The sequence below is a fragment of the Ctenopharyngodon idella genome, chromosome 3 (genome assembly GCF_019924925.1).
Source record: "Ctenopharyngodon idella isolate HZGC_01 chromosome 3, HZGC01, whole genome shotgun sequence".
Lineage (NCBI taxonomy): Eukaryota > Metazoa > Chordata > Actinopteri > Cypriniformes > Xenocyprididae > Ctenopharyngodon > Ctenopharyngodon idella.
The window spans coordinates 57,544,037-57,560,974 of record NC_067222.1 but is presented as its reverse complement, the minus strand read 5'-3'; the positions used below and the strand labels follow the sequence as shown (position 1 = coordinate 57,560,974).

The following is a 16,938-nucleotide window of genomic DNA, read 5'->3' as shown; positions in this document are numbered from 1 at the left end:
TCCGGTTTGTAAATGATTCTTGGATTCTTGTAAATGAATTTGATTAGTGACAGGAACTTATTTCCGAAATTGAACCTATTAAAAACTTCAAATAAGTAACACCACTCAATCTGGTCAAAAGTGCAAGTATGACAAGATCAGAGAGGGTGGACCTCTCTTTGTATATATAATATTGAAAAGACGTCTAAGATTAAAAGTAGCACTCCTATTTGGTATGAAACCCGTCTGGTCCATATGAACTAGCTTTCCCAATAGGGGATTCAGCCTGTTAGCTAATATCTTGGCAAATAATTTCCCATCGACATTAAGGAGGGATACGTGCCTACTTCCTGTGAGTCCTTCCCTTTTTTTGTGAATTAATGTGATCACAGCCTCAGTTAAGGTGGGGGATAAATTACCCTGTATCTGGGCATGTTCATATAATTTCAACAGGTACGGGGATAGATTCTCACTGCATGTTTTGTATAATTCCCCTGGAAGTCCATCAGGACCGGGTGTCTTATTACTCTTTAGGGAGGCAATAGCGCTCCGAACATCTATAATTGTGAGGTCGGAGTTCAAGGAATCACAATCTTCCTCGCTCAGTCTGGGAAGTTCACATTTATCCAAAAATGCATTAATAATTACAGAATTTGAAGTGGCCTTTGAGGTATACAAATCAGTATAAAATTCAAGAAACCTGTCATTGATATCTTTAGGCTTAGTAAGTATTGTATTATTGTGGGCTTTTATCTTGTGTATCGTTCTGTCGTTTTCCTTTTTTCTAAGTTGTCTAGGCTAGTAGTTTGTGTGGTTTGTCACCAAATTCAAAATATTTTTGCCTAGTATAGAGAAATGCTTTACTTAGTTTTGCAGAGATAATTTTGTTATATTCATACTTAAGTGTAGCTATTTTCCTGTGCAATATAATAGAGGGGGAGTGTGCATTTTCTCTGTCAAATAATTTAATTTGATCTTCTAATTCTTTTAATTTAGTCTTATTTACTTTTCGCCTATAAGCTTCAAACGAGATGATACAGCCTCTTATATAAGCCTTGAATGCTTCCCAGAGGATGGAGGGAGAGGTATCGGGGTGGTTGTTTATTTCAAAGTATAAAGAAATCTGATCTTTTAAGTATTTGCAAAATGTATTTTCAGTAAGTAGATGCGAGTTCAGTTTCCAAGAGGCGTGTGGCTTATCTACATGATCTAAACACACCGAAAAGGTGAGTGGGCTGTGATCTGAAATCACTATGCTGTGATATTTAGCATTTAATGTGGACGGTATGAGTTTGGCATCCACCAGGAAGTAGTCTATCCTACTGTACAAGTTATGCACAGGTGAATAAAATGAGTAGTCCCTGCCTTTAGGGTTCATTGTTCTCCATATATCCAGTACATTTGTGTTATTAATGAACGTATTTAAAAATTCACTAGAGGTTTTCTTTGGGAGTCTCTTCTTGGAGGACCTATCAAGATATGTGTCGAGGACAGTATTAAAATCGCCCCCTATTATCAAGTGTGTTTGTGAGATGTCTGGTATTAGTGAAAAAACCTTCTGAAAGAATATGGGGTTATCTATGTTGGGAGCATATATATTTACTAGAGTAAGGGAAATGTTATGGATTTCACCAATCACTATAATATAGTGGCCCTCTTTATCAGTGATTGTTTTTTTCTGTAAAAAGGGCACACCTTTTCTCATTAGAATGGCCGCACCTCTTGCTTAGGATAAAAAGTTTGAGTGGTAAACTTCCCCTATCCAATTTGCTTTTAACCTGCCATGCGAGCCATTCTTCAGGTGAGTTTCCTGTAGGAACATGTCTGAGGTCAGTGAATGAATGTCTCTTTTTAACTTCTACTTTATCAGGGCATTCAGAAAACATTCAAAAGTAACATTCCCTTAATGTTTACAGAATGATCAAATGAAATATTCCTTTAGTGTACACCTAACTAAGAAACCTTTTGTTCATTCAAAAAATATTTAGAAATAATGTTTTCATAATTTAGTATCAAGACATTCTTAGAGCACTTTGTTCACTGGGATATGTGCTGAAATGAACACACTGTAAATTACTTCTAATTAAAGCATCTGCTAAATGCATAAACGTAATATTAATGTAATGTTCCCAGTGTTTCCATATATAGGGAAGATGTCAGACTTTGAAATGAAGAAGAGATCTTCATCTCCAGATCCCAGCTGTGTGTCTCTGAAGAGCAATCAATCCATGGATCCTCCCAATAAATTCAGTGATGGACCAGTGACCTCTAACCGCAGGTGAGACACTGTCCCATACTGGGGACAATAGACTGACTTACACAACAGCAAGAGATCATTTGAATTAATTATATTATGTTAATTACAGTGTAAAGATATGAATTATTATATCTCAGTATCTCCAGGAAGAGGAAGAGATCTTCCTCTCCAGTTCCCACCTGTGTGTCACTGAAGAGCAATCAATCCATGAATCCTCCTCCTAAATTCAGTGATGGACTAGTGACCTCTGACCCCAGGTGAGACATTGTCCCGTACTGGGGACAATAGCTGCGTCTCAACTGAAAGACAGATTGTGTCACAGCGGTGCGACAAAGGCTATGTGCCGTCCAGATGTGCCGTCCAAATTCAGTATCTCAGAAAATTAGAATATTACTTAAGACCAATACAAAGAAAGGATTTTTAGAAATCTTGGCCAACTGAAAAGTATGAACATGAAAAGTATGAGCATGTACAGCACTCAATACTCAGTTGAATTACTGTAGCAATGCGGCGTGGCATGGAGTCGATCAGTCTGTGGCACTGCTCAGGTGTTATAAGAGCCCAGGTTGCTCTGATAGTGGCCTTCAGCTCTTCTGCATTGTTGGGTCTGGCATATCGCATCTTCCTCTTCACAATACCCCATAGATTTTCTATGGGGTTAAGGTCAGGCGAGTTTGCTGGCCAATTAAGAACAGGGATACCATGGTCCTTAAACCAGGTACTGGTAGCTTTGGCACTGTGTGCAGGTGCCAAGTCCTGTTGGAAAATGAAATCTGCATCTCCATAAAGTTGGTCAGCAGCAGGAAGCATGAAGTGCTCTAAAACTTCCTGGTATACGGCTGCGTTGACCTTGGACCTCAGAAAACACAGTGGACCAACACCAGCAGATGACATGGCACCCCAAACCATCACTGACTGTGGAAACTTTACACTGGACCTCAAGCAACGTGGATTGTGTGCCTCTCCTCTCTTCCTCCAGACTCTGGGACCCTGATTTCCAAAGGAAATGTAAAATTTACTTTCATCAGAGAACATAACTTTGGACCACTCAGCAGCAGTCCAGTCCTTTTTGTCTTTAGCCCAGGCGAGACGCTTCTGACGCTGTCTGTTGTTCAAGAGTGGCTTGACACAAGGAATGCGACAGCTGAAACCCATGTCTTGCATACGTCTGGGCGTAGTGGTTCTTAAAGCACTGACTCCAGCTGCAGTCCACTCTTTGTGAATCTCCCCCACATTTTTGAATGGGTTTTGTTTCACAATTCTCTCCAGGGTGCGGTTATCCCTATTGCTTGTACACTTTTTTCTACCACATCTTTTCCTTCCCTTCGCCTCTCTATTAATGTGCTTGGACACAGAGCTCTGTGAACAGCCAGCCTCTTTTGCAATGACCTTTTGTGTCTTGCCCTCCTTGTGCAAGGTGTCAATGGTCGTCTTTTGGCAACTGTCAAGTCAGCAGTCCTCCCCATGATTGTGTAGCCTACAGAACTAGACTGAGAGACCATTTAAAGGCCTTTGCAGGTGTTTTGAGTTAATTAGCTGATTAGAGTGTGGCACCAGGTGTCTTCAATATTGAACCTTTTCACAATATTCTAATTTTCTGAGATACTGAATTTGGGATTTTCCTTAGTTGTCAGTTATAATCATCAAAATTAAAAGAAATAAACATTTGAAATATATCAGTCTGTGTGTAATGAATGAATATAATATACAAGTTTCACTTTTTGAATGGAATTAGTGAAATAAATCAACTTTTTGATGATATTCTAATTATATGACCAGCACCTGTACATATTTTGCAACAGCAAATCAAAGTTATTAATTATGAAGGCTAAAATCAATATAAACTGGTAGTATTATTTTTCTTCAAAACTATCTAAAAAAATGTAATGCCTGTAGAAATTAAATTTAATGCTTTTTAATGCCCCGCGGATACCCTGTCTAAACATCCCTGAAACCCACACCACACCCAATAATCTATTTAAACTGAGGTATATAACTGATGTATTTTGAGTTTGCACACTACACCTGTGGTTCAAGTTCAAGTATTAGCATTATGAACACTGAATACCAACATATGAAATTAAATTAAGGACATGCATCAGAAAAATTGGGAATGTTGGACAATAAATATATGAATATAACAGCTTACAGTGTTGTCTAATGTCCACTGAAACAAAAGTGTCCAAAAGTGGGAATTATGTGATAACGGACACAGCAATGCATCATGTATCATATTATGTTTGTAGCGTGATCCATTAAAACACACAATATATATATTTCAATTCAGACCTAGATATTATTACTATTACTCCACTAGGTCTAAAATATATTGTTTGTTGCAAACATGATGATCTTAAATTTAATAATTATTAATTTACTATTAATAAATGTGTAAAGTTGCATAAAATGGAAATATTCAATAAAGTAGGCTAACTATGTCACCTCAGATGGATGAATGATTGGATTCCACATATGGTAAAATAAAACATATATAAGACAATACAACATTTACTGTAGGAGCCATACAATTTACTGACGACTTCATTTAAAAAACTGTTCTATTTCGCTTCTGATTTGGCAGTGAAATTCACCGATTTTGGGGTGTAAGATGTGGATTAGGATAAGGACTCTATGGTCCAGTTAGTATTTTCACCCCATAATGGAGGCCGCGCTACTGGAGCGCCATCTAGTAGCTGTTACCCAAAAAGTATCAGAGTGTCACCTCTTGGGTTCTAAGCTCTTTGTACACGCTCACATCGTTCTGTTTCTATGAAACCTGTTAACTGCATTCACCGGTTCTAATTCTGGAATGTGTTCATGTCAGCAAACAATTTATGAACTTTACCTGAGTTACTGAATTGCTGGGCTTCTTTAGCCACAAGTTCCATGCTTACACTTATTTCAGTGGCATTCTGCAATGTGAGATTACTTTCACTTAATGATGTTTTATTAACAAAATTCGGGAGGAGCAAGTTCAGATAATTAATCTAATTAGCACAGGTGGAGAGCATTCAGTTAATCAACTCAACCAATGTCAAGAGGTATAAATTTAGCAGACTTACCTCTGTTCATCTGAGAGTTTATCAGCATCCCTCCTCCACCCCATCTCCTCACTTCTAGTTCTATCTACTTTTACCACACCGGGGGGAGTACTCTGGGTTCAGGCCAAAATTCCGAGCTCAGAGCCCTCTCCCTGGACAGCATGCCAAATACGCATAACTTTATTCTAATTATATGGATATGGGAACTCGTTAAACAGTGTTTTTTGAATGGCTTCACTTCTTAACCCACATACGAGCCTGTCCCTGATTGTATCATTCAAAACATCACCGAATTCACAGTGTTCGGAAAGTTTCTTCAGAGTGTAATGTCTACCAGAGGGTTTGAAGTCTGCCCAGATGAAAAATAGAAAACAGGAGGCGAGAAGAAAAACCTGAGGCAAATGAACTGGTAGTCCCACGAGTCTTTATAGATGGTTCGCACAATAAACACTCTTCACATACATGTAAAAGAGTGAGGATAAACAGAAAAAAGATAGCACTCTGATAAACGCTACGACTCAACGTGGAAAAGTAACACACTGCAATCAGTCAGCAGTAGAGCAGTCATCTCCTCTCGTCACACTAGCATTCTCTCTCAATTCTGTGCGTGCGCGCTCACATGAAAACAGCGTGCACACTACAATGTACGTCATAGAAGAAGTTATCTTAAAAGCACATCAACATTAACGTCATGAACAGTATTTAACATAATTTAGGTGGCCGTTACAGATCCCCCCCAGGAAGGTAAAGGCTGGCCTCAGCCGTGCACAACTGAGTACAACATCACTTTGAACAACCCCACACATGAAAAGTTGTCAAAATTGCAGAACCATACAGGAGTACGTATTAAGGCATACACTGGCATACATGACAGTACCGATGGACCAAAATACATAGTCTGCAGCAGCATATTTCAAACAAATGAAAACAGCCTATAACCATAGACAAAATATGGGACATTCTCCAAAAAATTTTTTTATTTTTATTTTTTACATTTTTTTCTTTTTGTTTAACACTATAAAAAAATAACATGTCAACAGACTGATCATTTACGCTAATTCTCTTTTCGTTTACACAGAAGGTGGTAAACCTTTCACGCTTCACAGTGTCAAACAAAACATATGAACCCACACTTACATCATTAACACACTATTTGAGATCAAGTTTGTCTGTGTGGTACACATTCTGAGGTGATTCTTGGTGCATGTCGAGGTCTTAAGTCATAGTGGTGTCTGTCAAGATCATTATCATCAACAGTCAAGTAATTGTTCTGAGTTCCAGAGTCAGCCTCTAGGTCAGGAAAACAACCAACACTGTCCACACTTCCTGACAGATCATGAACACTGGTTGTCACTGGGTGACTGTATTCATCCTCAATTTGCAGGTCTGTTAAGTTCATGGCGGTAGCACCATTACTTGTTTCCTCAGGCATGTCATTCAGCAAAGAACTGTCAGTCATTGATTCTACAGCAGAACCGTCTGCAGGCACAGTCTCGGTTTCAACAAGGGGGTCCCAGGTACAAAAAGGCAGCAGATTTGCGACATGAAATACACCTGCGTCTGCTCCTGTACTTGCATCAACAAGTCTGTAGTTCACTTCTGACAGCTTTTGTGTAATACGATAAGGGCCTGTATATACAGGTGCAAGCTTAGCCGTGAAGTTTGCCAGAGCATCAGAACGAGGATGAGTTTTTACTCTGACCAGTTCATCCACAGAGTAAGATACAGACCGACGTCTCTGGTCATAGTACTTCTTCCTTTTGGCATGGCTTTCACTCTAAATGGGCCTAGCATGCTCATGCGCTTCTCTGATTGATGACTCCACGCTTTCTGGGTATGGAATACCAGGTTCATCTGTTCCATCACAGTTCGGCTGAGTGATAATGTCAAGAGGAGTATTCAATTCTCGTCCGTACAGCAACATGGATGGGCTATGGCCAGTGCTTTCGTGTGGTGCAGTTCTCAAGGCAAAGCAAATTTGGGGCAGGTAACGATCCCAAGCAGTGTGTTTGTTACCAACGTAAGCACGGATGGCAGTCTTCAGCGAACGATTCACACTCTCCGTCGCATTCGTTTGGGGGTGATATGCAGTTGTAAGTCTGTGTTCCGACCCCAGGGTAGTGAGTACATGCTTGAAGAATTCACTGACGAATGGGGACCCTCTGTCCGAGATCAGATAAGTAGGCGCACCATGACACACAAAGACCTCACTTAGCAACCTGCTGGCAGCAACTTGGGCAGTTGCTTCTCTCACTGCACTTACTTCCACCCATTTCGAAAAATAGTCCACAACGACTAGGATGTATGCATTTCCGCTGGGTGTGCGCGGTAAAGGCCCTACAAAGTCCACCCCAGTATACTCCCATGGTTTTTGCGGGCGGATGGGAACCAAAAACCCTGCTGGTTTCCTCTGGCTAGGTTTTGTGAACTGGCAGACAGTACAGGAGGCGACATACTTAGAGACACGTTCTTAGTGTCAGAAGCAAGCGGCAACCTCCCCCAGTTTCTCATGAAGCCAATACGGAAGTGATTTAAACTGCGATTCATCGACTGGCCGCTAGGGACAGGCTCCAAAAGAGAGCAGAATCTCATTGAGTCCCATGTTAAAATGACCAAATTTACAGCAGAAAAAAACATGTTTACAGCCTGGTTCAAATTGTGCTAATTTTGCCCTTCATGACAACTCTGAGGGGGGTGAATTTTTTTTAACTCATCTGTTTAAATTATATTAAGCCTTAAAGTTCTGCATAATTAGGGGCGTGTTCACTTGAGTGACAGGTGGATTGCGCTGCTGTCTGGGCGCAGTCACTTTACCTCAGCTAATTTCAACTGCTGAATTTGCATCTCAGCCATGTTTGTGCTTTTTTTTCGGGATTATTTTATACAATTATTAAATATGGCTTGCTGCATTAATAGTCAAGACTGATGTGCGTCTGTGTACATGTGCTTGCATGCGGAAGATAAACAGAACACACATTGTTTGATCGTGGCATCGGCTAAAAGTTTTGTTTGTGAGATTTACTACAATGACAATGGCAGGTATTAAACTCTGACAGCACTGCATGGATATTAATGGCTGCATTTTGAAAAATTATACTTTGGACGCAGGCTCATTTGTTTGTGACACTCATACAGTTTTACAACAGAAACGCTGCTCAGGTTGCTTCATTTCTTGAAGAACAATGATGGAGAACAGATCATTCAGAAGAAATGTTAGGCAAACAATGGATAATATATCAATATTTCATTGATTTAACGCTTTTGTGGACAAAAAGTACTGGTTTTTTTGTTTTGCAATGGACACTCATGGACATTTTACCCAAGTGCAATGGATTGGATTCATCTCGCGATCACTATTTCATTATAAAGGTATGAAGTCCCCTTTAGATTTTTCGTGTTATTTACACACCCGACACAAATTACTGGTGCTGGAGCATATCTTAAAAAAGTCACCGTAGATTGACAGTAAACCTTTAGAACGTTCTAATGATATAGCTTGTTACCTTTATTAATATTTAGATAGTATCTAAGATAGATAGATGGCTCCTAGGTGCATACAGTTTAAGGAGCTTCATGGGGTGAAGATTACAAGACACTTTGTCATCTACAAAGCACAGGAGGCCATCCTGGATCACATACTGAGACAACTCCTCAGCGTTACTCTCATCCTTTCCCTCTAACATCCGCACAAGTTTCCCCTTAACTGGGTCATTGAGCTGCAGCTGCCTAAGGTGTTCCCGATCTGAAAACATTACAGGGGGTAAAGTACGCAGATTAAGGCCCCCAATTATGGCATAATCAGGGAGGATTCCCAAGGGTGCACCGCAGGAAGAAAAAGGGTTACGCGAAAGGGCATCAGGCACTTTATTACTTGTCCCTGGCTTATGGACAAAGTCAAAGTCCTGCAATCTGAGAGGCCACCTAGCCAGCTGGCCAGAGAGATTTGGGCGAGACATCAGCCATCTCAGACTGCTGTGGTCTGAAAAGATTGTCACATGAAGACCTTCAATATATGGCCTGAAGTGTTCAAGTGCCCAGATGAAGGCCAAGCACTCTTTTTCCGGAGTGGAATATGGTCTTTCAGACTTGTGTAGGGAATGACTCATGTAGGCCACCACAACATCTCTGCCGTTGTTGTCCCTTTGCATGAGTGTGGCACCAAGTCCACTGTCACGTGCATCCGGGTGGATAAAGAAAGGAAAAGTCTGGGAATTTCAAAATAGGAGCAGAAGTCAGCTTGTCTTTGAGAAAATCCATGGCCGTCTGACACTCACTCGACCATACAAAAGGAACATCCATCCTGGTCAACGCAAAGAGTGGCTCAGCATGGCGGGCATAATCATGGATAAATCGTCTATAATAGCTGGTCATTCCCAGAAACTGTCTGACTTGTTTTGTGTTAGTTGGGGTTCTGAAATCTGTCACTGCCTTTACTTTGTCCTCATTTGGCAGGATCCCTTTTGAGTTGACACTATAACCCAGAAAGGTGAGTTCACTCCTGCAGAACTGGCACTTTGCAAACTTAATGGACAATCCTCCAGACTCCAGCCTGGAAAGGACATCTTTTAGGTCAGTGAGGTGCTGCTCAAAGTTAGGTGACGCCACCACAATATTGTCTAAGTAGACGGCACAAGACTAGCGAGGACTGTGTTCATAAGCCTCTGGAATGTGGCCCAGCATCCCTTCTGCTCCTCACCTGCTCACATTCATTTGTTTCTATGGACACTAATGATCGTCACAGCTGCAAGTAATCAGTCAATCTTCCTTTGTGTATTTAAGTACCTGTTTGTCTTCAGTTCCTTGTCTGATCACCATCTTGTAATGTTGTGTTGTTTCCCATTTACCTGCCTTTTGGATTAAACCTGTATTTTGTATTGAACTCTGTTCCTTCGTCATCCTTCGTGAACACAGCCTGACAAACACAGAGCATATATGATCAGACGTACAGCCGTATCTGTCCTTATTTGCACATTTACTCCAGTCAGTATAGGATGATCTTTGATCTGTGTTGTGAGCGTTGTTAAACTCATCATGGTGTTTCTGCGATGAATCCGCTCTCATGCTCGCTCCGCATGTTGTTGGAATTCTCTGCTGTAATGCGATCTCATGCGTAACCGTGTCCTAACCAGACGCGATGCGATAAGATTCCAGCGACGAGCAATTTGACTGTCCACACTAGATGCGACACGAAAATGAGAAGCGATAAAATCAATCAAAAACCACAGCCAATCAGAAGAGAATGTGGGCATGCTCTCTTGGCAATGGCACTGCAGACACAATGAAAAGGGCAAGTACATAGTAAAATTCATACATATTATATGATTTAAACATTATTTAAAGTACATACGGACATTACGGAGTGACTGAACCAATCTTTGACAAAGAATACACTTGTTTGTGCACACTGAGTTGACAGTTTGAACGTTCTTGTGCCCATTTATTTATTTTCAAGATCTGAGGTGAATTAGCCAGTGTTGTTTTCATTACAGCTAAAAAGCTGGGAACACAGAACGATATTCAAACTCACATTAGATGCTTTTAACATTAAATAAAGCACACGAACAGTACCTGATATTATCATTGCCATACTTTGTGTTGCTGTTCCAGCCGTGATGTCACAGAGAAATAGAAACCATTTCTAAAATAGAATATATGCGTGTAGCCATTGCGGCTGTTTAGGACAAAAACTCAAGATTAACATGGAAAAGATACCTTTTATCATGTGTCGCGGCATCATGTCTGGTTAGGACACGGTGTAATGCAGTGCAGTGATTGGGTTAAACTGTAATTCAGTAATTAAGGAACTAATAGTATTATGTTAATTACAGTGTAAATATGTGTATGAATTATTATTATATTTTTGTGTCACCATCTCCTCCTGAACTCAGTGATGAACTAGTGACCTCTGACCCCAGTTGATTATCACCATTATTTAGTGAGTTAACTGCTGTAGTGAGTTTGAGACACTTAAGAAAATAAATGTACAATGGTCAGTGTTTACTTATATAGCAAGATAAATATAATGAAATGTATTAGAGATGCACCGATGTATCAGCCAACAATCGATCAACCAGCCGATTGTTTGAAAACTGCCGATGATCAGGGCCGATTATATCCTGTGAAAAGGGTGCGGAAAAACGTGTTCAGACTGCAGCTCATACATAGGCTATTGTGTGTGTGAAGAAAATCACTCTGGTGTTGAATTTTTATGCATTAACAGTTTAAAAGAAGTGACGTTAAAGCAGGCTCTTTTTGACCCTATGAATCACCTGTAGTTCAAGCCAGGGTTGCCAGGTAAGTTATATCTCGAAAAACATGAATGAACATCAAAGGTATGTTGAAATATATTGTACAACTTACCGGAATGTATCATGTCTCATGTAATGACATTATTTGTGTTGTCCCTGTAAAGTCAATTCTGAGAATTGTTTCTAAACACATCATAAATGTTAGAAATGAATTGCTGAAACACATCACAAGGACTGTGAATTGTGTAGTACTGAATTGTGAAGTTAGAGCATTAAACAGTTTTTCACCAATTCTGTGTTCTGGATTTTTTTTGGGCGGAGCTAAAACGGGGGTTTGATGATGCACTGGAGCCCCCGAGCATGGCCCCGCCCCTAACACCATATAACTGTTGATGACGCACCGAGCATGGTGCCACCCCTAACGCTACAGTGGCTCGTTCAAACTCTAGTGTCATACTCATTACCGTTAGTTATACAGCCTACTCTTTGCTAGCTTTGTTACGCAAATGCATATTACCTGGTTGCGATAATACATAAAACAGCTCGGTCTCCTTATTTAAATTTCTTAAAAACAATGATATGAAGAAGTTTTACAAACTTTCATAGGAGACAACTGGGATTCACTGATAATCTGCTGTTATTGGTGAATGGGGCTGAGCAGACTATTTCCCGCCTCGGCCTTCATCCTCCCGTCCCACCGACAACCGATGATATGGGGCCGGACAGAGTCTCTCCTGTCCCGTCCTTCATCCTCCCGTGTCGCGGTGCCGACATCTGTCAACAACAGTCGGCAGTACATATGCAGTATGTTGGCTTGTGTGTATAAGCTTACGTTATAATTAGTAGGTAGTCCACAGTAACCCTTTGACGTGATTGTTTTGTTTATATGCATCAGTATGTTTGACCAAAGACTATAGATTAACACAAGACGCGTCACTCATATTATTATGAAAGGGAGAAAGTGCAACGTGCAATATGGTGGAATAAGTCCCGCCTTCTAAATAAGAGCCAATCGCCGATTGATAAAGTCATCGCGTCACTGCAGCGGCCGTTAGAAGCTACGGTTTCTATAGAAACAGTCAGACACGCACCTCCGAAATGAGGCACAAGAGACGTGCATTTAGGACTGCGCATGCACGTTAGGTTGATCCAGCCTGAAAAATACAGTTTTTTGTCAAGATTATAGCGTTTAGAAACAAAATTTATGAGACAGTTGTTGTCAGATTTCATTGGTGATTTCAAATATGAAATGTAATCAAAAGCTTGGCAAACAGCTTTAGAGAATTTGATGTTTCCCCATTCAAAGAGATGGGAGCTGCACTTGCAAGTGTCTTTTAAATCCCAAGTAATCAAGACAAAACAGGAATCTAAGAGACTAAAACTTCTACATAAGAGTCCAAAACAGACAAATTTAAGATGCAGCACAGTTCAGAGATGATAGAAAATGTGACTTAAATTCCAGAAAATATGTTATACTTTAATGTAAATATGTGGTATATAGCAGGAGTCTGTTAAACTGACACTTCTCTCTTAAATGTGTTGCTGTTCATGCTGTTGCATGATTTATTCATGAACGTTTTTATGTTTGTATTTTGTTTCCAATCAGAGATGATCAGACTGGAGACCAGGATTCTCCTCAAGCAGTAGATGATGAACTACAGAGAGTCAAAGACCAGCTCAAAACCAGCATGAAGAACAAGTATGAGAGATTATTTGAGGGTCTGAAACTCCAGGAGAATGAAACCCTCCTGAACAGGATCTACACGCAGCTCTACATCATAGAGGGAGAGAGTGAAGGAGTAAATGAACAACATGAGGTTTTCCAGATGGAGAAAACAGCCAGAACACATCACTCACAAGACACTCCAATCTACTGCAATGACATCTTTAAAGCCTCACCTGAACCAGGATGTGAGGAGAAACACCAGATCAAGACTGTTCTTACTAAAGGCATCGCTGGAATCGGAAAAACCGTCTCTGTGCAGAAGTTCATTCTGGACTGGGCCGAGGGAAAAGACAATCAGGATGTAGATTTCATGTTTGTGCTTCCATATCGGGAGCTGAACTTGATCCGAGATCATCAGTACAGTCTTCACAAACTTCTGCTGGACTTTCATCCTGAACTCCAAGATCTGGACTCAAAGATTTATGAGGAGAGTAAAGTTGTGTTCATCTTTGATGGTCTGGATGAAAGCAGAATCACACTGATGTTTTCAGATGCTCAGAAAGTTTCTGATGTGACTGAGACTTCATCAGTGGGTTTGTTGATGTCAAACCTCATGACAGGAGAGCTGCTTCCCTCTGCTCTCATCTGGATCACCTCCAGACCAGCAGCAGCCAATCAGATCCCCTCCAAATACATCAACCGTCTGACAGAGATTCAGGGATTCAATGAGCCTCAGAAGGAGGAATATTTCAGGAAGAGAATCAGTGACGAGCATCAAGCCAGCAGAATCATCTCACACATCAGAAGAGCAAGAAGCCTCCACATCATGTGCCACATACCCGTCTTCTGCTGGATATCATCCACTGTGCTTCAAAAGCTTCTGAAAGAAGATCTGAGTGCAGAAATCCCTCAAACTCTGACTGAAATGTACATCCACTTCCTGCTGATGCAGATCAACATGAGGAATCAGAAGTATGAAGAGAAAGATCCAGAGAAACTGCTGCAGTCCAACAGAGAAGTGATTGTGAAACTTGCTGAAGTGGCTTTCAAACAGCTGATGAAGGGCAATGTGATGTTCTATGAGGAGGACCTGAGAGAGAGCGGCATAGACGTCACTGACGCTTCAGTGTATTCTGGGATTTGTACTGAGATCTTTAAGGAGGAATCTGTGATTCATCAGAGGAAAGTCTACAGCTTCATTCATCTGAGCTTTCAGGAGTTTCTCGCTGCTTTCTATCTGTTTTATTTACATGTGGTCAAGAACAAGGAACCACTGTATGAATACAGTTTTTACAGATCTGATAAAGACTCTCTGAATGACCTACTAAGATCAGCAGTAGATAAAGCCCTTGAGAGTGAGAATGGACAGCTGGATCTGTTCCTGCGGTTCCTGCTGGGCATCTCACTGGAGTCCAATCAGAGACTCTTACAGGATCTACTGACACACACAGAGAACAGCTCAGAGACCATCAGAGAAACCACACAGTACATTCAACAGAAGATCAAGGATGGACATAATCTCTCCGCTGAAAGATCCATCAATCTGTTCCTCTGTCTGCTGGAGGTCAAAGATCAGTCTCTGTCCAGAGAGATTCAGGAGTTTGTGAAATCAGACAAACAGTCAAAAGAGAAACTCTCTATTGCTCAGTGCTCAACAATTGCCTACATGATTCAGATCTCAGAGGAGGTGCTGGATGAGCTGAACCTCATGAAATACAACACATCAGCTGAGGGGAGAAGAAGACTGATACCAGCTGTGATCAACTGCAGAAAAGCTCTGTGAGTGTTTAATCATTAACTAAAGTATCATATTTAATAATGAATCTGACACCTTAAAGGTGCCCTAGAATGCCTTTTCACAAGATGTAATATAAATCTAAGGTGTCCCCTGAATGTGTCTGCTAAGTTTCAGCTCAAAATACCCCATAGATTTTTTTTTTATTAATTTTTTTAACTGCCTATTTTGGGGCATCATTATAAATGCGCCGATTCAGGCTGCTTCCCCTTTAAATGGTCACGCTCCCCGCCCCCGAGCTCTCGACTCTATAATACATTGCATAAACAAAGTTCACACAGCTAATATAACCCTCAAAATGTATCTTTACAAAATGTTCGGCATGCATGCATCAGATCGTAAGTATAGTATTTATTTGGATGTTTACATTTGATTCTGAATGAGTTTGATGGTGCTTCGTGGCTAAAGCTAACATTACACACTGTTGGAGAGATTTATAAAGAATGAAGTTGTGTTTATGAATTATACAGACTGCAAGTGTTTAAAAATGAAAATAACGACGGCTCTTGTCTCCGTGAATACAGTAATAAAGGATGGTAACTTTAACCACGTTTAACAGTACATTAGCAACATGCTAACGAAACATTTATAAAGACAATTTACAAATATCACTAAAAATATCATGATATCATGGATCACGTCAGTTATTATTGCTCCATCTGCCATTTTTCGCTATTGTCCTTGCTCGCTTACCTGCATAAAGTCTGTTGATTCAGCTGTGCACAGATCCAGACGTTAATACTACCTGCCCTTGTCTAATGCCTTGAACATGGGCTGGCATATGCAAAAGTTGGGGGCGTACATAGTATTGATACCGACTGTTGCGTCACAGTCGGTGTTATGTTGAGATTCGCCTGTTCTTCAGAGGTCTTTTAAACAAATGAGATTTTTACATGAGGAAGAAACAATGGTGTTTGAGACTCACTGTATGTCATTTCTATGTACTGAACCCTTGTTATTCAACTATGCCAAGGTAAATTCAATTTTCAATTCTATGGCACCTTTAAAAATTAATGTTCCCAAATGAAAGATTTTCTCCTAAATAACAGGCCAGAATCTTAAAGGGTCACGACACCTTTTTGATACAGTATATAGTCAACTAAAATGCCAGTTACCGCCGCGGTAAATACAACCCAGTCACGTGTGAAACTCGTTGTTAAAATTACCACCAGGTGGCGCAAAGGGACGGTTGACACCATTAATCAGTAAAGCTGGAATTGAGACATTTTCACTTGTTAATGAAGATAAAATGACATAAATTACTGATATTAATAACAATAATAATATAGCATTATAACATTTAATCTTTACTAATTATTCATCATAAATGCTTAATGTTCCAGCTATTGGTGAACTATTACAGTGACGGCTGTGCTTGAAGTGTGCTTACTTTTTACTGTACAGCACTAGCCAGTGTTTTACATTATTTTATATTTAAAGAGGTGTCCATTATGCTATAAAATAAAGTGGATTACTGTGAATGGGAATATTATGAGTAATAAAGGTCTAGTTTCCTAACACATATTTACTCTGTCAGCATTGTGACCACATTAACGTCACAAATAAAAGATTTAAAACTTTCAACTGTGACCTGTTGAAAAATTTCAACAGGTCACAAACATGAATTAGACACACAGTACAACCTAAGAGTTTTGTCATGTAATGAGATGTGTTATATCAATTTACACGTTAGCCTTTTGTGAAAATGAAACTCAGATGTGACGCATTTCTCTAAATGACTACAGAGAACAACCTCTGATTCACAACATTAGTTTCCAGACGCAGATATAAGGAGCTGTTTAGCTTTGAGTGTCCAAAACTGATGGATTCTGTTCACAATAAGTTACAGAATATTTGCAAGACTGAATCTATGCAGGACTAATAGTGACAGTAAAGACATTAATAATGCGTGACAGCACTTTGATTCATAAATCAGAATGAATGAAAAATGT

The 16,938-nt window shown here is 40.1% G+C and overlaps 2 protein-coding genes across 3 annotated transcripts in view; one reads left to right on the top strand and one right to left on the bottom strand.

Moving 5' to 3' along the window:
* The window catches only part of LOC127508903 (uncharacterized), a 201,129-nt gene that overhangs the window by 108,791 nt on the left and 75,400 nt on the right, over nt 1–16,938 (bottom strand). The window lies entirely within an intron of this gene.
* LOC127508744 (NACHT, LRR and PYD domains-containing protein 12-like) overlaps nt 2,377–16,938 on the top strand; it is a 46,851-nt gene continuing 32,289 nt past the window's right edge. For both annotated transcript variants that reach the window (XM_051887085.1, XM_051887084.1), the window contains exons 1-2: nt 2,377–2,493; nt 13,132–14,970. In XM_051887085.1, coding sequence (XP_051743045.1) covers nt 2,444–2,493; nt 13,132–14,970 — 1,889 coding nt within the window. In that variant the 5' untranslated portion in view covers nt 2,377–2,443. The remainder of the gene's footprint in view (nt 2,494–13,131; nt 14,971–16,938) is intronic.